Source organism: Eupeodes corollae, chromosome 3 (assembly GCF_945859685.1).
Source record: "Eupeodes corollae chromosome 3, idEupCoro1.1, whole genome shotgun sequence".
Taxonomy (NCBI): domain Eukaryota; kingdom Metazoa; phylum Arthropoda; class Insecta; order Diptera; family Syrphidae; genus Eupeodes; species Eupeodes corollae.
In genome coordinates this window covers 64,156,032-64,177,891 of record NC_079149.1, presented here as the reverse complement: position 1 = coordinate 64,177,891, position 21,860 = coordinate 64,156,032, and the positions used below count along the sequence as shown (strand labels likewise).

Here is a 21,860-nt window from a genome sequence, read left to right as displayed (position 1 = left end):
ATATGTAGTTTGACAAATGTCGAATTTCAGCTCTATACTTTTGAAACCGCAAAACGGTTAACTGCTGGAACACAATGGTATCGGAGTCGTAACTGGAACCGTTATTCTGAGTAGATTTGAAGTGAACAACGCATCAGAGAGAGTTTATGTTTGATTTTACAAAAAAATACTCTATTTGGTTTTGTGGAACTTTAATTTAGTATTTAGTAATATTTAAGTGTATTTCAAACATTGCTTTTCGAAGGATGTTTAGATTATTTTCTTTTTACGAAAAATTTTAAAAATATCTCAATTTAAAATAAAAATGGACTTAAAGAGCTTTCATTGATCGTAAACATTTTCTATGTAAATTCTGATTTTAAAAAATAAACAAATTAGGTGGCGCAACCGGCCGTTGATAACTGGGGTCTGGTGACTTAGAACTCTCAACCATTCCTATGTGCGAGTAGATTTGTCAGGGATGAAAAGGACCGACAATTTTAAGCCGAATCCAGGGCTAATTTGAGAAAGCACCTTTCATGACAAGAATTATTACAATGTCGATTCCTTGCAAGAAGCAGTACCCACTAAAACTTGTTATTTAGGTGGCACAGTCAGGTTCTGAACCTAAGACCTCTGGCGTGAAAGCCCTACACACTGACCACCACGTTTTTGTTTTCAAAAAAAAAAATCAATCCAATAATAATTACATGATGTGCGTGCTATTTATTATTTTGAGATTATAACATTTTACAAACGTCTTGCATTGCATTTCTCGACGTTTTAAGGTCCATAGAAACTAAACCCATGGTTTTAAGATACATGTACAATGTACATATGTGTGTTCGTTTCAACGTACTTTGGTAAATCTGTTAGTTCTCACTTCGTCGTCCATATCTTAAGAACACTTCAAACGAATTTTACAAATAATAATATCAAGATTGCTTAAAGGGATTTTTAACAAATCAATCTCCAATAATCCACTATAATTAAATTATATTTAAGACATTAAAAAAACAATTGGAATGAATTAAATTTAAATTGAAATAGCGATTTTTGTTAAACTAAATAAAAATTTGTCATTTCTCATATTTAAAAAAAAATCAAAAAATAAATAATTCGCTAATATATCGCATTAAAACCTTTTTTTTTGTGCTTGTTTCTTTAGTTTAAAAGTCTACCAGTTAAAAAAAAAACATAAATACAAAATTGTTACATTTTCAAAACATGTACCATATCCATATATTTGAACATCAGATTACCTGTTATTTTTTTATTTTAATGACTTCATTGGAAATTTCCTCCTACTAAAAATTCTTTCTGAATCACTTAAGTGTAAATTTTTATAATAATTCATACCAGCAGCGGTTAAAACTAGTTTTACATAAAATATATTTTATTTGTTCAGATCTATGTTAATGTATTCTATTTCTTGAATATTACAAGCAAGTTTCCTCTTCCAGGTACTTAATATTAATATTATAGAAATTCTGAAGAAATAAAAATACAACGCGTGATTTACCTCGCAGTGTGATTTTTTGTTTTGATATGAGAAGTGTTACCCGAGCTGATAGCTAGTGTTCTAATGATAGATGAGAACTTTATAATTTTTTTCTTAAAACACATAAACACACAAAATGTTAAGTTTCTTTTTAATCAGCTATTTTTTTTTTTTCATTATTTGTCATTAGTTCTCAAAAAAAAAAATATTTTTTCTATTTAAAAAAATCACAAAAATAAATCTGAATTCCCTTAAATTTTATTGATGACATAGTAAATAAGTCTTCCTTATTTAACGAACAACATACTAAATACTTAATATCAAATCACTTTGGACTCAGACGTTAAGACGCTATTCAACCAACCATCATAAAATACATTGGACTCACATATGAACAATTAAACAAACTAGACGCCACGCTACGCAAGACGGACTATAATATAAAATCTTGTTTTTGTATTTTCATATTTATTTAAATTATTTAAACCTCAACATTTTTACCACAAATTTTATACTGAAACAGGTGTACTTTAATAATAAACACAGTTTTTAATAAGGTTCACACATTTATAATTCTAACATTTCCACAAGTCTTGTTCGACTTTAGATTGAGACTTCATAAAATACGAGTACACAAAAAATATATAAAATAATTTTAAAATAATTATTGTATAGCATAGCAAATTAAATATGTTTTTTTTGTTTAATTTTTGAATTAGGTGCACTTTGACGACGTTTCTCTTTATGGGACCCCTAAAGAGGAACCAATGCCTTCCATTCCAGTAGTATCGGAAAAAGTATCAGCGAATTTCTTAAAAAGTCAATTGCAATCATGGTTCCAGCCAACCGACAATCGGCTTGCCATGAAACTTTTTGGCAGCCGAAAAGCATTGGTAAAAGAAAGAATAAGACAAAAGACCTCGGGACATTGGGTTATTCATCCCTGCAGTTCATTTAGGTGAGTTATTTATATTTTATGCATTTTGAATATACAAAAATTTAAACAATTATTTGTTTGTTTGTATAGATTTTATTGGGACCTTTGTATGCTTCTACTGCTAGTAGCGAATCTTATTATCCTGCCAGTTGCTATATCATTCTTTAATGATGATTTGAGCACACGATGGATTGCCTTTAACTGCCTAAGTGATACTATTTTTTTAATAGACATCGTAGTCAATTTTAGAACTGGTAAGTACATTTCAAACATAAAAAGCTAAAATATATAATTACATACAAATAGAAAGTTGTAATGTAGTCGAGGAAAATGAGATAATTGCTTCAACAAAAGCGAACTTTAATGCAAAACTTTATTTATAAAACCTAAGTATTTCTTAAAAAGATAGGTAGATAGATACATTTATCTGTAGTACTTAAAATTGTTTAATACAACAGTTTCGGTTTGTTCAAAGGAAATGAACAATTTCAAAAATTATATAAAGATGCAAATAGGGCTATCAGTTTAGCTAAAACAAAAATAAATTAATTTCTAGGTAAAAGAATTAACAGCTTTTAGTTTGGTAAAAACAAAATTAAAGTTGAGTAAAACTTGGATTCAAGATTACAAAAATGAAGAGCTTTTAGTTTTGGCTTAACCAAAAATTAAGGGTATTTGAACTCATTAAAAATTTAATTATGTAAAGACTTTTAGTTTAGTTACAACAAAATTTCAGTTATTTAAAATAATAATATAATAATAAATAATATACAACAATAATATAGAATAGTAATTAGAAAAAACATGATACATAATTGCACTGTTTTTAATGTGAGTATAAAGAAAATTCTGTTATCATCTCTCTGTAACAGATTGATTTTTCATAATAATTGGATAGATTTTTCCAATTTTCACCATTTAAAATTGATAAAGTTTGCTCCATAATTAGAGTTGGTTTTCCAAAGAAGAGGACTCTAAGTTCTTTATAAACTGGGCAGATTGATAAAAAATGAAAAGTATCTTCTTTTGAAAGGGGTGCAATGTGTAGTGGATGCAACCTTATAAGGTGAGCCGTTCAAATTAAATTGCTCACTTCTTGCTTTGCAGATTAACGAAATTTCCCTTGTATTGTATTCATCATTAAAATAGTTATATACGAGATCATGTTTCAAATCGGGATAAATGACTCTGTTGATTGAAGATGACAATTTTTGTAAGTTTTCATTCCGCTGGTCAATGGCGACAGCCTGTAATAACCCGTAAAGTTGTTCTTTTAGTACGATTAAATTAAAAATAAATTAAATTGGGTGGCGCAACAGTCCGTTGTGAACCAGGGCCTAGTGACTTACAACTCTCAACCATTCCTGTGTGCGAGTACTGTTGTCAGGAATGGAAGGGACCTACAATTTTAGGCCGAATCCGAACGGCTAATTTGAGAAATCACTTTTTCATGACAAGAATTACTCTTGAAGGATTTGTCAGTACCCGCGAAAATTATTTTTTTTTTTTAAATTAAGATTTCACAGGCATGGATTGAACCCAAGACCCCTTGCATGACTTTTTTTTTTAAATTCATTTTTATTAATTCATTATTAAACCTATCTTAAGGCTAGACAAAAATTCGTAAAACTAGCCTAATTATCCATAACTTACAACTAACTTAATGGTCCCATACGGACACTCTAAGTTAAAGTATAACACTAACTACTAATGCATTTCGGCGCTAAGATCTAATTTAACTTCAATTCAATTTCATTTATTTTTGTATTAATTAGAAAATCAAAAAAAAAACTACTATCAATATCCTTTTTATTTTTGCTTAAAAACAACTTTAATAAGGTCCCTAATATAAAACTTAAAACTAATTTAAACTACCTATTCTACCTATAAACTACTTAAAACTAGGACAACCACAGCAGCAAATCTAACGTTTTTTGTTTTCATATTTTACTTTTTTTTTTGTTTTGTATGTTTTTTTTTTAATTTTGGTTGTTTTTTTTATATTCCATGTTTTTTTTTTGTTTTTTTTTATTTTTTTTTGTTTTTTTTAATTTTTTAATTTTTTTTGTGCCACTACTTAAACCTAAACCCTAAAACTATAAAACAATAGTATGTAAGCCGCCCAAGGCTTAAATCCCATCCCGACTACCCACTATCAAGTGCCGATTGAAGCCACCAAAACTGGTTCTCCTGCTTCACCCTATCAGTTCGGTCCCGTTCGGACACAGCCCTACTGAACCGAAGGAGCTCCGCTCCACCTTGTGCCATGACGTCCCGATTGTACTTGAGTCGCCTATCCACGGTTCTTCGTCTGACGTGGTAGATTAACGGGACTGCCAATCTATCCTGTATCAGACCGCATTTGTCTAAAAAGAGTAATGCCTCTGGTGGAATGAAGCCGCTCAAGCGTGCACTTTCAAAATACTCGTCGTACGGATAGAACGCCCCGAAAATTAAATTGTTGGTCGAAGACATAGCTCTTGCAATGTTACCTCAAACGAGTTTTATCACAAAATTGTGAATTCTGTTGATTCGAGCCCCGTTGTATAGGACCTCTCTGGAAAAGTAATGCACATAAGAAGATTCGGCTGTTCGATATAAGCCGGTACAGAGTCGTAAACACTGCCGCTCGAACACCCGAAACTTCTCCATCTGGGAAGGGGCATATAACCTTCACTCAAGGGTCAAGCCGACTGCTAAAAAACAGCCGTTTCGTCAGAGCGAAGGCTCCTCTGGCCCTGGTCAGAGCAGCATTTATATGTCGGTCGAAATATAAATACTGATCTAACCAGATACCGAGGTACTTCACTACACTTTTGCTCGCCAATGGCTGCCCGTGAAGATCAACGATGACCATCTTGTGCCAATTCTTACACGTATCCCTCGTGGCCCTAGCCAACGGAGTCCGGAACAGAATTGTCTCAGACTTCTGGATATTTATTTTCAGTTTCCAGTCGTCGCAATATTGCTAAATCTAGTCGAAATCACGCTGCAAGAGGATTCTAATAACCTCAACCTTTCGGGCTGTTCTGTACGCTTTTAGATCGTCGAAGACCATTTTTAATTGAGAATGTTGTGGTAGAAGTTACATTGCCACTTTTGACAGCAAACTTTCTACTATTAAGCATATCATAAAGTATATACAACAATGGCTTGCTTATGCCAAGCCTGTATTTTTTCTCAGATCGCCATTGTGTCATATTATTTCGTAAAAGCGATTAAGTAGGGCTCTGTTTTCCAGGTTGTGGTTGGGGCGAATGCTAACATTCACCTTGTACACTTGCTGGAAAGCAGCTCCCACCGCCTCCACTTTTTCCTTCGGATCTTCAATTATGTAAAACTCATCGTCAAAGATGGCTTCCTATGGATCTATTTGCGCTGTCATGAGTACGTCTCTGTTCTCTTCAGTTCTTTGGAGTTTCAGACGCAGAAGGTCATTATCGTTTTTTTCCCTGAATATCTTGTTTATTTTGGGGAACATACTAGGGTCACTCGAATTAACTGACCGGATCTTGCGGTCCCAGTACTTGTTAATTGATAGCGTGTAGTTCTCCTTAATCAACAGATTGACATTTTTTATTGGCGACTTCAGTGTCCTAACCTCCAAGTCGTGTGGGTCTGTAAGTCGTGCGTACGAGTTTTTGAGTCTTGTCAGTAAGCCACTATTGTGCCTACGTAGTGCGTCAATTGTCGCGTTTCTGTAAGCGTCCATTTTGTCCCGTTCTTTGTACTTTGGAATTGTCCGTTCCATCGTTCGTTTTACTGTTTCGTCCATCTGTTGTAAATGTTGGTTAATTTCTGTATTTGTAGCAATAGGTCCACTGGTGATCTCATGGTTTATCTCACCGAACTGTGGAACAAATCTTTACATCGTCTTGGAGAAAGTAAGATTATTGAACTCGATATTTCAAAGGCATTTGATAGAGTTTGGCACCAAGCTCTCTTACCGAAAATGCGTGAATTTGGTATCGACGAATAACTTCTTCGTTGGGTGAGAAATAACCTTTCCAACCGTTCAATTCAAGTAGTATTGGACGGGTACAAATCTGATAACCACAAAATAAACACTTGTGTGCCCCAGGGCTCCGGTTTTCTCCGACGCTCTTCCTTATTCTCATAAATGATCTTTTGTCCGGAACTTGTAGCTTTAGTTTTTAGATTCTCATCCTTGTTCTTCGGATGTGGACTAACAACGTCAGTGTATGATAAGCTCATGAAATTCTGATCTTGACAATATTGCACAATGGGGAATCAAAACCCGTGTAAAATTTAACGCTTCGAAAACTCAATGATGTCTACTGTCGAAAGAGCGTAACCCTCCCCAATGCATGGGTGGTACTTGTATCGAGGAGACTAAACAGCTACCACTCCTAGGTATGTGCATTACAAACCACTTGTTGTGGAGTGATCACATATTTGACATCGCCAAAAATGCTACTAAGTGTTTAGGTTTTCTCCGACGATGCAAGAAGTTTTTTACCCCTTTCGATCTGGATATAATTTACAAAGCTTCTTTTATAAACAATGATCTAAATAGCCAGTTGAATTCCTCCCCTTAAACAATTCAACCGTAATAACCGTACAGCTAGGAATGCCCATCAGTGTACCCTTGAGCCCAATTTAGGACGTACTGTTAAGTACAGAGAATCTTTCTATAGCCGCACTACGCGAATGTGGAATGCTTTACCTCACTCAATATTTCCCACTTATTACAATGTGCAGACATTCAAAACCAATGTGCATCGGTATCTCCTTTCTAATCACACTGTGTTTAATCATTATAAGGGTTTTCAAAACCCCTTTAGTGCGTGCATAATATAAAAAAAATTATGGCAGGGAGTGCTTATTTTAAAGATTGTAAGAGCCATACATAGCCCTTCAGAGTCATTTTCCAAACATAACCCAAGAATATATTTTTATAACATTTTTCTATTGACTTAATCAACAACGTCCTTTTATATGAAAATTACATAACAAGTACAATGTGTAGTCTTTCTTGTAATAATTACTTTTTAACCTGCTGGCTGGTAATAGTTTAAGATACGCTTAAAATATTTTATTAAAATATTGAAAAGGATAACAACTTGCACTTTGCCAAACTATAAGCTGGCCCGAAGGTTCTAAGTATCGCAAAATAAGAGTGCATTTTTGAGTTCAATTACCCTCATCTATTATTTACAAAAACCGGGTATATAATGAAAGACTATGAAATAAGGATATAAGCACAGCTTTCTCAGCTTTATTTTTAAAAGCTCTTGTCTGTTAAGGCTTGTCTGTTAAGAGAAAAAAATGTTTCATTTTTTCCTGCTGGGATGAGACATCTGTATAAATTTATTATCTGTGATATAAGTAGGGTTTCCTACTATCCTGGCACTATTGGAGGGTTGTCTGTCTTAAAGACGTGGGTCTGTGGAGTTAATATATTCTTATTTGTTATTTTAAAGATTTTGTATAAATGAAAGGTTTTATAATTATATTTGAAAAATGTAGGGTAGTCTTACCAAAAGTCGGAATAACCCAGGGTTGTCTGCATTTGAAATGTAAAGTATTTGGTAGCTGTAGAAAATTGATCTCATCTACGTAATTGTAAGGCTTATCAAACTAAAACCAAGGGTTAGGGTTATAACTAGACTACGAGAGCTTTAATTGTTATCTACGAATCTTGAACTATAATTTCTTAAAAATTAGAACACATTTTCCAAAAAAAAAATATATTTAATTTATATTTTAATTTATTTCATTACAGGAATTATGCAACAAGACAACGCGGAACAGGTGATTTTGGACCCCAAGCTTATCGCTAAACACTATTTAAAAACATGGTTTTTTCTTGATTTGATTTCTTCGATCCCGCTTGATTATATCTTTTTAATCTTTAATCAAGTAAGTAGGAAATATTTACAGATCTCGATTCTTTAATTCAGATTATGAAATTGCAGGATTTTTCTGACTCATTTCAAATCCTGCACGCCGGCCGGGCGTTGCGAATACTCCGCTTGGCCAAGCTTTTATCTTTAGTTAGACTGTTGAGACTGTCAAGGCTAGTCAGATATGTGTCACAGTGGGAAGAAGTATATGTACGTAAGCAATTCCATTTACTATTTATTATGTTTTACTCGTTTTTTGTTTTATTTTTTTTTTGTTTATTTTGAATTCTCGAATATACATATTTTTATAATGTTTGTTTTATTTGCAAGTTTTGCAATTTATTTTTTTTTTTTGAGATACATATAAATTATCTTCAATGATTCTAAAGGCAGATGAAATTTTGAAATATACATAATATGTACTTGAAATTATTTAAAAAATTGTTAAACTCGATTTTATCTGTCTTATTTAATTAAAAGTAGAATATATATAAACAAAATACATTAGTTTGCTAAGCACTATCTGATTGAACTGACTTTTTTAATTAACTACCATAAATTGTAACATGATTTTTATTAATTTTAAATTAGCTTACTTGTTGGCGTAACGTCAATCAGAAAGTGCACAGCAGATTCTATCACACACATCTACATAATTATACCTTAATTTTAGAATTAATCAAACACCAAAAATTTAACTCAACGCAAAGTGTCATTTGACTTTTGATTATTTACCAACTTCACACAAATCTTAATTAAATTGGTTACAATATTATTCTAAAAGAATAAAAGATACATATTTGAGGATAAATATATGGCTATGAACGCTTGAACGATAAATTTATCTTTTGAATCGCTTATATTGTAACTTTCTCCTCCTAAAAAAAACGACCTAAATTTTATAGATCCACAAAAACAACAGCGAAATAAATATTATAATTATTATTAATTGTATAAATAAAAAGTTGCTTTTGAATACTTGATATTCGGATGTCCCCACATTCCATAAATGCTTTATTTTATTATTCCTTTCATATTTTAATCTGAATGAACACTTTCTGTTTATTGCATATTTAAATAATATACTTTGCACTTATCATAAAAGTTATGCAATATCAAATCTCCAAATTAAATATTTATGCATAAATTCTAAGATATTTAAACCATGAGAATAGATTTTAGAGTTTAGAGAGTAAAAGTTTAAAATAAAAATCTTAATGATTTGGAATACATACTTATTACGGTTGTTTAATTTAATCAATTTATTAACAATATGATTAGATATATTTTTTTTAAATTTTCTATTAAATTGATCGCAAGGTTTTTCTTCAATTTTTTGTTGAAATAATTGTATTGGGCTGATTTTGGTCTCATGGATTAAGTGTTAAACATGCTTTTTATTGCTGGATAATTATCTCTGTGAGTTTCCAGCTTTGAACTCAAATAACTCAATCCTCGAACAAGCTTCCTTTGACCAGAGATTTTGAAACTTTGCCCAAACAATTGGTATGGTATGTTTCCAATTTTTTTTTTTGTTGGTGTGGAGATTTTGAGAAACAGTTCTGAAATGTTTCTTTGTTTGCCATATGTATGGATTTATTTTTTTTTTAATTTACTTTAAGCTCATCTTCTTCATAATTTGTATTTTTGGTAATTTGAGACAAAACATCGGCTTTTTTGATTTTATTTTTAAAATTTTCGACAAGTGGACGCACCTTAACTCCAGAATTAAAATTAATTATATACCTTTCAATTTGAAGGCCCTTAAATAATACCAAAATAGTTATAGATGCACCGTCACTAATTTATTTAATAATATATTTATTTTTATAAAAAAAAACAAACATATTTGAAAAACAAGTTAAGATATTAAAATTATCTTCCTACCCGCCTTATTTAAATAGTTAGTAAGGGGTAAACGAAGCATTTTGGCAATTGCCAATTTCGAATCTCACATTTTTATAAATAATTTATAAATAACTGCACTCATAACAATAACATCCTTAAACTCCCCTTTTATTTAAAATTACATTTACTCATTCTTCTCTGTTTTAAACCTTTAAGGCAGTGAAAATAGCAGTAGTGACAAAAGGAGAACAACAAATTGATAGATACAGCAGATAAAAGGATTTTAATTGAGTTGAGAATTTGGGCTATTAATTTTTGTTTGCCTGAAGCATGATTAAAATACCATTTTAACGGCACCGACAATGGGTCGGCTTCTTAAGCCCATCGCAATTATTACAGATCAAAAATAGTTTTTATTAAGCAAAACAATTCAACGAAACAATATAAGACACCACAACTAACTTTGAAACATTTTATAAAACTATTCGCACGAATAACGAGATTTTATTATATCTTTAAAAATAAACCGTGCGATTTTTGATTGTATTGGAATGTTCAAAATAATAGGCAATGTTTAACTATGTGTGTGATTTTTCAATAGCCAGAATGACTTCTTTAATTTTTTAATTGATCCCCTTTGTAAGACGCAGCAGCTGTGAAAATTTACTTACCAGAATGGCGGTCAAATGCTTTTTAATTTCATGCCATATTTGGTGTTTATAGTTTTCAAGATCCGCTCAAAAAATTAAGAATCAGGGGCCCTACTATATTACTCGATTCTACAATGAAATTGCTCGAATTCGAAAAATTGGTACTATGTATCTATTTGACTACTTTCGAACCAACGAAAATCGAATAGTTCTGGTAGTGCCAACTATATTCTTATGAACTTTCGAATAAACGAGGAACTACGTAATTCGAAAGTAGAATATTCCAAATAAGGCAAAATCGAAAATAATCACTCTTCATCAAATGTGTTTCCGAGCGAAGTTTTTTTTTGTCAAAGTGTAAGTAAAATGTTGAATATGAGTGTAATCTACCACCCCAATTACACCCGTAATTCGTGATTTATACCAAAAATTGCGTTTTCTTATTCTCATTCATTTCAAAATCCATCCTCGGCGGACAAAAGACTCTTGCGATTGAAGTCAAAACTTCGGCAAATATTGACAAGGCATAACATCTTTATTTGAATCGATAGTACGGACAATATAATTTGAATTTTGAAGATTATTTCATGCAAATGTTGACCTTGACTGCGCCTCAAATAGCCCATCCACTTAGTCCAATTTTGACATATTCCTTCCAACAATTCGGCCGGTATCTCACGAATAAATACTTGAATGTTGTCTTTTAATGCGTCAATAGAAGCACCACAAAAAATGTTCTAAATGTTCCAATTGACCGGTCCCGAACGTGAAATAAAATGTTCACCGAACTCGCCTCTCTATAAGTCTGTGTGACATGTGGCACCGTCTTGTTAAAACCACATATCATGCAAGTCAAGCTCTTGCATTTTGGGTAAACAAAGTTGGATATCATCTCACGTTACGATTCGTATCATCTTTGAAGAAGCACGGTCCAATGATGCCACCAGCCCATAAACCGCACAAAACTGAGACTTTTTATGAACTCCAAAATCGACCATTGTGCTTATTTACGTACCCATTGAGCCAAAAATGAGCTTCGTCGCAAAACATAATTTTTTAGTAAAAAAAAGTGGATCTTCGGCCATCTTTCAAAGAGCCCATTTACCAAAAATTTTACCTTGCAGAAGGTCTTTCGGCTTATATTTTTGCACCAGCTGTATTTTAAAAGGCATCATACCTAAATCCTTCCGCCAAATTTTCCACGTTTTTGAGCAACAGAGGCCCCATTGTTGCGAACGGCGACGAATCGATAATTGATGGTCATCATTTACACTGGGCCGATACAGCTGTAATATTTTCTTCAGTTCGCACTTTACGTAAGAGTGTTGGTGATTTAATGCCCAACAATGTAAATTTAGTGCGAAATCTAGACACAATAGCCCGAATAGCAGCTTTAGTGGATCGATGAAACTGACCATAAAATGGAAGAAGCGCACGATGATCTTTTTTAACAGATCACGCATTTTGATAATAAAATTCAATAATTTGCAAGCGTTGTTCGTTTGTAAAACGATTCATGGTTAAATTATAGACCAAACTGAAGATGTTTAACAGTGAAACAAAACACGAAACGTGCATCAGTTGTTTAAAAAAGTGTTGCCAAAAAGGTAAAAAACTTACAAATTGACGAGAAAGTAGAAATTTGTTAAAACAATTAAGGGTGATTTTTCAAACATTTATCATCCTAAAGAAATAAATTTTAATAAGAAGCCCATGTTACGAACTGCAAGTTAAGGGTGAGCAAACACAAGCGTCTTTTATAAATGCAATAAAATGAACAACATGGAATTTTAGTATTATGGATTTATTACAAAAAGCGAAAATTGTCATTAATTATGCAACACAAAGTCGTCGGTCGTTCAAGTCGTTGTATTGGGCGCCTTTACAAGAGTACATTCTATAAATCGAATTTTCCAAGACAATCAAGAACGATTGTTTTGGATTGAAGCTCACTTATTGCTTGAATATTTTCAGGATTGATGACAGTCTGATCAGTCACAAAAAAGGGGTCATATTGCTACTTCGAGGTAGACTATTAACGGTCAATTTGCCACGATAGCTGATAACACGATTTAGTAAACAAAATATGGATTTTCAAATTCATATTTTTAATTTTAGTTTAAAAAAGCCTACACACATTGCCCTGTAAGGACTGCCGTTGGATGAAATATTGCAACAATAATCATTTTCGCACTCTTTATGCGAGCATTGCTAACTCTACTTTACTTTCGTTGGTGCTTCAGCGCATAGTGCTCTTGGGCCTCAAGTAATAGATCCCGGCAGCTTACTTGATCTCTAGGTTGATGTCTCCAGTTTCGAATACTTGATCACTCCACCTGAGATGCTGCTAGTTTAATTAGGAATAGCGTTTAATATCCCACGGGCTGGAGCTTTGATGTTTATTTGCTCTACGTAAGAGTCCATGTTTCATCACCATACAGTAAGACTGGGATGTTTATGGTTTCGTGCAATGTTTTCTTGGTACTTCGCAATAGGGCCTTATTCTCAATTGCTTATACTTATGCAATAGAAACAGCGGTAATCAAGAGCAATTCTCCGTTCGATTTCAACGCTGATGTCATTTGCAGAGTTAACAGCAGTACCCAGATAGATAAATTCATTAACCACCTGGAAGTTATCCCTATCAATAGTCACGTTTTCACTGATGTCGATGGCAATCGACACTATTCGATGACAGTAAATACTTCATTTTGTCCTCGTTAATCACAAGACCCATTTTGTTCACTTCACACTCGAAACCGGAAAAGGCACCCGTTACTGCTCGTTTGGTTCTTCCCATAATGACAAAGTCATCTGCATATCCAAGATATTGTGTGGATTATTGAAAGATGGTGCGATTGGTGTTGACGTTGGTGTTTCGCGTATATCTTTTAAAAACAATATTGAATCAGCTACATGAAAGCGTATCGAGATAGCACTGTATAGTCTGTACCTGTTGACACTGTCAAAGGCTGCTTTGAAATCGATGAAAATATTATGCGTATCGATGTTATACTGCAAGGTCTTCTCCAGGATCTGTCGTAGAGTGAAAATTTGATCGATTGTAGATTTTCCAGGTCTGAAACCACACTAATAATGGCCAATCAGTTCATATGTGAATGGTTTCAAGCATTCACATAATACGCTAGATATGCCCTTTATATGTACAAACTTTTCTCACTCAACTCCATTATTTTCGAATTATCTCTTATTCTTCTGCGTTCAATTTGCTCATACCGTTCTTCATGTCCTTGCAAATTAAACCAAATTCCAACGGTATGCATTTTTTTAATAATTATTCTTGTTCAAAAATTTGATGTTTTATTTTTGTTTTTAGAACTGTGTAACAGCTCGATACTCGTTCGAAAGTACAAAATGTTTGGAAAACAAGTTGGTATAACCGGCATCCGATTCTACTTTCATACGTAGTACCATTTGAAAGTAGGATAGGAAATGAGTTTCGAAAAGAATCAAAAGGAGAATCGAGTTACATTGTAGGGCCCAAGATTTAGATCGAGACACTGAAATGGACAGGTTACCACAGAAATTCGAGTTCACGATTTTTCCACTAGGGAAGTGAAACTCCTTTCCTTGAGTAGGCCTAACATTTCTTCCGCAATCAGAGCCAAAACGGTTTATTTTTGTTTCATCAATTAAAAAATTTTGCAAAACACTTTGCTTTTTTTTAAAGTAATTGCCCTTTTTTGAACAGTTGTGCATAAATATTGGCATTATGTTCTAATATAATCAAATCGAAATTGAAACCGAGCCCTTATGCCGAATTAATGTTAGCAACATTTTCAAAAAAATATTAAATAAATTAGGTGGGGCAACAATCCAAGAAGAACAACTCCTAACCATTCCTGTGTGCGAATACTGTTTGTCAGGGATTGGGGGACCTACAGTTTTAAGCCCAATCCGAACGGCTAATTTGAAAAAACACTCTTCATTTCATTTTCCAATTTTTCGCAAGAGGCAATGCCCTAAAAAAAAAGCTGTTGGTGGCACAGGCAGGGATCGAACCCAAGACCTCTCGCAAGACAGTCCTACGCACATTACGCCACGGGTAAACAAATTATTGATTTTTTTCGTACTTTTTTGGACCAAAAGTAAACTTTGTCGCTTCCAAAAAAGTTGAAAGCAAGAGTTCGATATTTTTCAATAGCTTACACTGTCGTTGTTATTTTGGTCTTTAACTTCAAACAACGATAGAAGTAAAAATATACGTTGTAATTCTCAATGCTTATCTATCATACCTGGAGCGTCTTCAAAGCATGAAATTGTCTTTTTTCCTCAATATTCACAACATTAAAGAATGCGTCTAAGAAATGTTTTACAATATCTAAAGTCCACTTTATCAAGAATAACTTAATCTTTTAAACAAAACTTAAAAAAAAAAGTTTATGATCCTAATCAGCAAATAGGCGTTTAAATGGCAGAATACTCAGTTTGTCTATAACGATGACCGATGATTATTATATTACTAAAATTAACAAGACTTGATAATGCTTTATGAAACATTTCATAAATGCTTCCATTCTAGAGTTTAAAAAAAAGGTTAATTAAGTGACTAAAAGGTAAAAGTAAGCAAATCATTGAAAATAATATTTTGGGGTATTGCGATGCCCTAAAAAGTATAAGTACAGATTTTCCTGATTTTCTTTAATTGATTTAATAGATTAAAAGATACGATACTTTATACGAGGTGCAGCAATTATGTTCCGGGAATTTGTCAATTAAAAAACAAGTTTCCTTGAGTTGCGACTTCATCTTGGGGAATAGAAAAAAAAGTCACAGGGAGCAATTGTTTTTGTTCATGGGTGAGAACTTAAACATGTTCAAATTCTCGTGTAACATCTTGCGAACCATTTCTTTGTTGATGTTTAACTCGAAAGACAATCCACGAATGCTTAGGCGACGATCAGACGTGATCAACATGCGCAAACGATCAACGTTAGCGTCGGTACGAGAGGTGACGGGATCTCCTTCACGTGGATCGCCTTCCACCGATTCACGCCCTTCCTTGAACCCCTTCGCCCATTCAAAAACACGCGTTTTTGACATGCTATCGTCTCCATAGACAACCTGCAATTTTCGGAGGATTTCCAAAGTATTTTCGCCAGATTTCACTAAAAATTGAATCACAACACGTTGCTTGTAATGTACATCACACATTTTCACTACGCCACTAAAAAAGTTACTTGCAAAAAATACGCATAAAACTCAAACCAAATGTGCTATATACTTCAACTTTGAACTCTAACTAAAAGGAAGATTTCCCTTCTTAGACAGATAATAACAAAAGTGTTGCCACTTTTTAAATTATAACTTAATTCCCGGATCTTAATATAAACTTGCTGCAAAATGATAAATTGAATAATTTGCTTGATAAATTTCGTTTCACTTAAAAAAAGCAACATTTCCAGCACTTCTTAAAAAATAAAGAACAAAACTTTGGAAAACTAAATTATGAAAAGTATAAAATTTGCGTGTGGATAATCGGGATTTAAAAAATCAGAAAAATATATACACCTTATCATTTGAACTGTGTTGTCCTCTTTTTGTTATAAGTATATTTTTATTTTATTTATGCTAAACATTTTTAAAATAACCGTAAATAATTATGTATTTTGCTCATTAAGTTAACAGCTGTCTTTGTTAATTTACTGATTGCAGTCAGAACATATACGTAAAATAACAGTACAGTACCAAACAAAATCAGATATGTATCAGTTTTTATAAGAAATTAAAGTATGATATATTTTGTGTTGTTATTATCAAAAATCTTCCTACGTTGTACCACCACCATTAACACACTCTTGATCAAATTCAATATTAAAAAAAAAACGGATTCAATAACATTAAATGATTATTTGAAACACACATTTATTGACATCTCCAATGCTATTGTAGAATATTCTAAGCTATGAGATCAGATTTAGCTTATCAGGGCTTAAATATATGGTTCTAGATTCTGCAGAATCTACAAAAAAAAAGTGCTGATCGAAGAGGGAGAATGCACAGAAAAGACAAAGATGGCTTAACAAAAAGCAACCTCATTTTGAAGGTAACCCTATTCAAAAACAAAAAAATTAAATCATAATTAACTATAAAATAATTTGCTTCACTTTTGTTTAAGTTTCGTTGTCTATTTTTTTTTTGTTTATTTGTTAATTTTAATTACTATGTTTTTCTGTCGGTTTTGAGTTGTTTTGGTTTTATGCATCTGTCTCTTTCTACACGGTGTTTATGTGACGCAAAAGTTAATAGAGTTGGATAAAATACAAAAAAATGTTTATCCGTTTACGTTGCAGAATTTGTTTAAAAATCAAAAATTACACATGTGTAAATATTTTTTAGACTTAATACTGCATTGGTTTTGGATTTAAATTATTAAGAAAAAAAATAAATATTTCTGCAAGAGCTTTTTTTCAACTTTTCAATTTGCTTTCTCTATATATTTATTCAACCCTTTGCTATAGTTTTTTTAATTTTAAACAAGAATTTTTGATTGTGTTCTTAAGGGTTATTTAAGTTTTGCTTGGTTTGTGTTTGAATTATATTGAGTCATTTTATTATAGATTCTGCAGAATCAATATAATATTTTATTATTATTATTACAATTATTATTTTTTATATTGAGGTAGCGAATCAGAAGATTAAAGTTCAGTCCACGCATTTTTTGATATATGAACAGACTGTTGCAAATCAATATAATATTTTTAAATTTTTGTGGTAAATGCATTGTTTTATTTTAATATATAACAAAAAAAAATAAAAAAAAATGGAAAATTTTATTTTTTTTAAGATATGACTTAAATAATTACAAAAGATCACGCGTTTAACGCTGAAATCAAACAAATTTTTGTTACGAATAATTTGTACATAATTGGTTGCTTAGTTCGCTCAATGTAGAAAAATAACACTATAATGTTAATTGCAATTTTGTTCAAATTTAAATATATACACCAAGGAACTAAAATGTTGTGTCTTAAATTTAATTGCAGTTTCTTAATATGGCATCTGTATTTATGAGAATCTTCAATTTAATATGTATGATGCTGCTAATAGGCCATTGGAGTGGTTGTCTACAGTTTTTAGTGCCAATGCTTCAAGGATTTCCATCTAATTCCTGGGTTTCTATAAATGAGCTACAGGTAAGTTTTCACCTATTTAAACTACATATTCTACCTTACAATTGCTTACGTGATTTTTATTTACAAACAATGTTAATTTTGTTGGACAATGATGAGAGCTGCAACTGAAACCGCACTTAGAATAACTTTCAATACGATTGCACGAGTAGAATTAAAAACTCACATATTTTAATATTTTCATATACATATGTACCAGACTTTTAAATTTAAAAGTTATTATAATAAGTTTATTTTCGTTTAGCTTTAAAATTGCTTTGGAAAGCGAATTATTCGTTTCTTTAGATTTTGTCTTCCTGAACTTACCCTAAGCTAGCTTAAACTGTCAGAGTGATGTACAAAATTATGTATAACTTCGAAAATATGAATGGTTGTGGAAGAACGCCCTTAATTTCAAAACGTAACAGATCTTAACTTAATCGAGAAACATAAACAGATCTTACTTCATGAACATGCAAATTCCTAAATGCATCAATATAGCTGTCTCACTTTTTACCACAGTTTGCACTCTTGTCCGTCTATTCTGAATTTAAATTTCATCATGAAACTAAACCTTTTATAAGCAAGTCGAGGAGTGTAAACTGCGGTAAGTTTCTTTGGACAAATAATTAGTAATTCAACTAAATGAGCTCTGTTACTTTTAAAACTAACATATTACATACAATTTATTCTTATGACGATAAAACTTTATTTTTATTAATTTCGAGCTCCTCGTCTAAAAAAGGACAATGATAGAATTCAAAACTTTAGAGTTACAATAGAACTTAAAGAAAACCATGCTTACTATGTATAAAATATTCAACTTTTAACTTTTTTTCATTGTTATTAACTCTAACTTTTTTTTAAATTTTGAACTTTTCAAGAGAGCTTTTGGCTCAACTTTCCATTACCGCAGCACGAATTTCGACTAGCGGTTTTTTTATTCGATAGATATGTGCAAATAAATAATAACTATAGCAATTTAAGAGCGAGGAAACATTGTTTTAGGCTCAAAAAATGCAATACAAAAATAGTAGGGTTAAGTCCGAAAAAGAAAATATTTTTTTTTATGACTTAAAGTTGTTTCCTCGCCCTAATATTTAAAACATGTTCTATTGGGACCCCAACCTAACTCTAAAAAAAAATGAGAAGGAAATTCGTGCTGCGGTAATGGAAAGTCGCCCCGAGCTTTTATAAACCCTGTATAAAATTTAACAAACAAACTCTATTCATATATGCAAATTATTAAATTTTTAGCTGTCTGTTTTTCGTGTAAAGTATGAAACACAATTATAGGTACATAAAGTATATTCAGCACCAGCAATTTAAAGAAATGAGAAGTCATCAGCAATAATTTTTAAACAACAAATTTATGATTTTGGCTTCACAGAAATTTCAATGCTGGTCGAGATTGTCTAATGTACAAACTCGTGTTTTGAAAAATTGGAATTTAATGGTTCTAAAACCGACGAATGTTCTGATTTAAATTTTTTTCGCACATGCAAACAATAGTATGTACAAAAATCAAAATTCATTTTCTCTCTTAAATTGGACGCTCAGAAAAGAATGACTGAGGAAATGTAGAAAGGAATCTTACGCTGTCAACTTCATACTATTTGTAATTATTTACGACCTAATAACTATAGAGTATTTTTTTTTTCGGTTTCAAAATACTTCCACACAGCGATTAGTTTTGTATGAAATTTGTATTTCATTAAAAAGTTTGGACTTTGTCATTAAGTGTGACAAACAACATCAGCTAAATGACAGTCTCTTCGGGAAGCTTTGCACCATGCTATACTTTTCGCACTCCCGAATTAATATTCTTAAAAATAAAACTTGTCTGTTGTCATTTTCTTATATCGTCATTATTGTCCAATTCAATTTCATTTAAGAAAGGTAACATTCCGTCCCGTGAAATAAAAGCAAGTGATATAAGGCTTTTAAAACTTGTCATAAATTGCATTCTACAAAAGTGAAATAACGCCAAGTTTCAGCAGTTGATCATATTGCACTATGACAAAGTAAAATTAGGCCTTTGTTTGAGTGGAATAAGACCAGCTGTTTGAAATTGGCTTTATTACTCTTTACAAAATTGAAATGAGGCCAATTTTTAAAATTTGACCTTATTTTACTTGACTTTATTTCACGAAACCGCAAAATTTATCCGATTTAAATATAACAGGATATTGAGCTATAAAATAGAGAAGGAAACAAAAAACAAAAGCTCTTCTACTATTTGTATGGAAAACAGATGAAAATGTGGCGAGCGATCTCTAAATATCAATCTAATAACCTGAAATTGAATAGGAGCATTATTTCAGTAATTGTAAGCTCCAACCAAAAATCAAGTTTCATGTACATATACAGGGTACTCCATAATGAATAGTCTAAATCAAACTGAATTTGGTAACCATTTGCACCGCATCTCAACGATTTTCGAGTAAAGTTTTTTTTTTGATAAAATTTTTAAAAGTACCTACTTTTTCAGTTTTTTAATCACATTGTCCACAAATGCTTATTTTGTTCATTTCATTTGAACTTTAAATTAACCTAACTATAAGGCAAATGGTTTGTTGTAAACAAATTTGATGGGCGTTGCTTTTTCGCTAAAAACTATTTACTTAAATTGTACTCAATTTTGAACTTCAAGTTTATGGAACTAATGTTCTTCGTTGATTTCAAAAACTTAAAATCGAAAGTTATATCCATTTGAACCCGAGCAGAGATGATTTAAACCCAAATACAAACTAAAACAATTCTGCAGGAAGTGTTGTTGAATTTGGAACGGAAAAAAAACTGAGGAATTATTTTTTATTTTTTTTATAATTTTATTTAAATTAAAGCTAGATGATATTTTTTTTGCTAACCCATTGGCTTTTTATATTGCAGGAGTCATATTGGCTGGAACAGTATTCTTGGGCGTTATTTAAAGCGATGTCTCACATGCTTTGTATAGGTTATGGAAGGTAAGACTACGATCACTTCATATCTCATGAGAACGCCCCAAATAAATGTTCGAGAAATACTTCCTTCTCATTAACATCTCATTTACAATTTACAATTTTTTTTAAATAGTAAATATTATGTAATATATACCCTTCCCACCTTTTTCACTTAAACTCGTACACATCATTTTACATATAAACATAGACTAGAAAAATCCAGTAAAATTACCTTACTTGACATTTGTTTTGTATTAAAACAAAACAAAATTTTCTCTTTTGTCTTTTACATGATATTGTGTTTAGTTTTCTGTTTAGTTTTCTTTTAATGCAAACGAATTGTGCCTTTTAAAGTAAAGGTTCGGGATAGCACCACAATATATTGCCTACACCAAAATCTCTACAATCGCAAAATAAAAGAAATATGATTGTCTTTCGTTTTATTCTTTGTTAAAGTCTAACTACAAAAGGCTTGCGCATTTCCAAGGATCAACGAGATTTAGTTTATGTTTGCAAAAAAAACTTCATTAGCTAATGACTGATAACTTTAGCACGCAAAAGCAAAATCTTACAACTTCTTTACAAAATGCGGCCAGGGAATTTAATGAGCTTCTGAAAGTCAAAAAGGAATTGGCATACAGGGTCCGACAAAAAGATCTTTCATATTTTATAAGGCAATGGCAAATAAATAAACAATTTAACAGAACATTTTTATTGAATTTTTTAAATTAAATACTATGCCATTTTATATTAAATAAAATAATAACTTAGTTTTAAACATTATATCCGTTAAATATCGTGCTCTATTATTAATACATTTACGAAGCCTTTCCCGGAAGTTTTCCATTGCTCGTCGAGTCATTTGTGGTGTAATGGCTGCTTCCTGAGTGATTCCCTCCTTAGGGCGATGAGTGTAGACTTGCGCTTTTAAATATCCCCAAAAAAAAACACAAGGTGATAAATCGGGGAACCTTGGTGGCCAGGTAATGTCTCCTCGTAA

General features: G+C 31.9%; 1 protein-coding gene across 11 annotated transcripts in view; it reads left to right on the top strand.

Moving 5' to 3' along the window:
- LOC129952807 (potassium voltage-gated channel subfamily H member 7) overlaps positions 1-21,860 on the top strand; it is a 76,977-nt gene that overhangs the window by 47,734 nt on the left and 7,383 nt on the right. For 5 of the 11 annotated variants that reach the window (XR_008782391.1, XM_056065653.1, XM_056065649.1 and 2 more), the window contains 7 exons: positions 2,200-2,438; positions 2,508-2,671; positions 8,164-8,300; positions 8,342-8,494; positions 16,754-16,849; positions 17,790-17,939; positions 20,808-20,884. Coding sequence is in view for 10 of the 11 variants with exons in the window: in XM_056065653.1 (XP_055921628.1) it covers positions 2,200-2,438; positions 2,508-2,671; positions 8,164-8,300; positions 8,342-8,494; positions 16,754-16,849; positions 17,790-17,939; positions 20,808-20,884 (1,016 nt within the window). In the remaining variant the exon portion in view is untranslated. The remainder of the gene's footprint in view (positions 1-2,199; positions 2,439-2,507; positions 2,672-8,163; positions 8,301-8,341; positions 8,495-16,753; positions 16,850-17,789; positions 17,940-20,807; positions 20,885-21,860) is intronic. The other 6 variants (XM_056065648.1, XM_056065647.1, XM_056065655.1 and 3 more) reach the window with 3 other exon arrangements.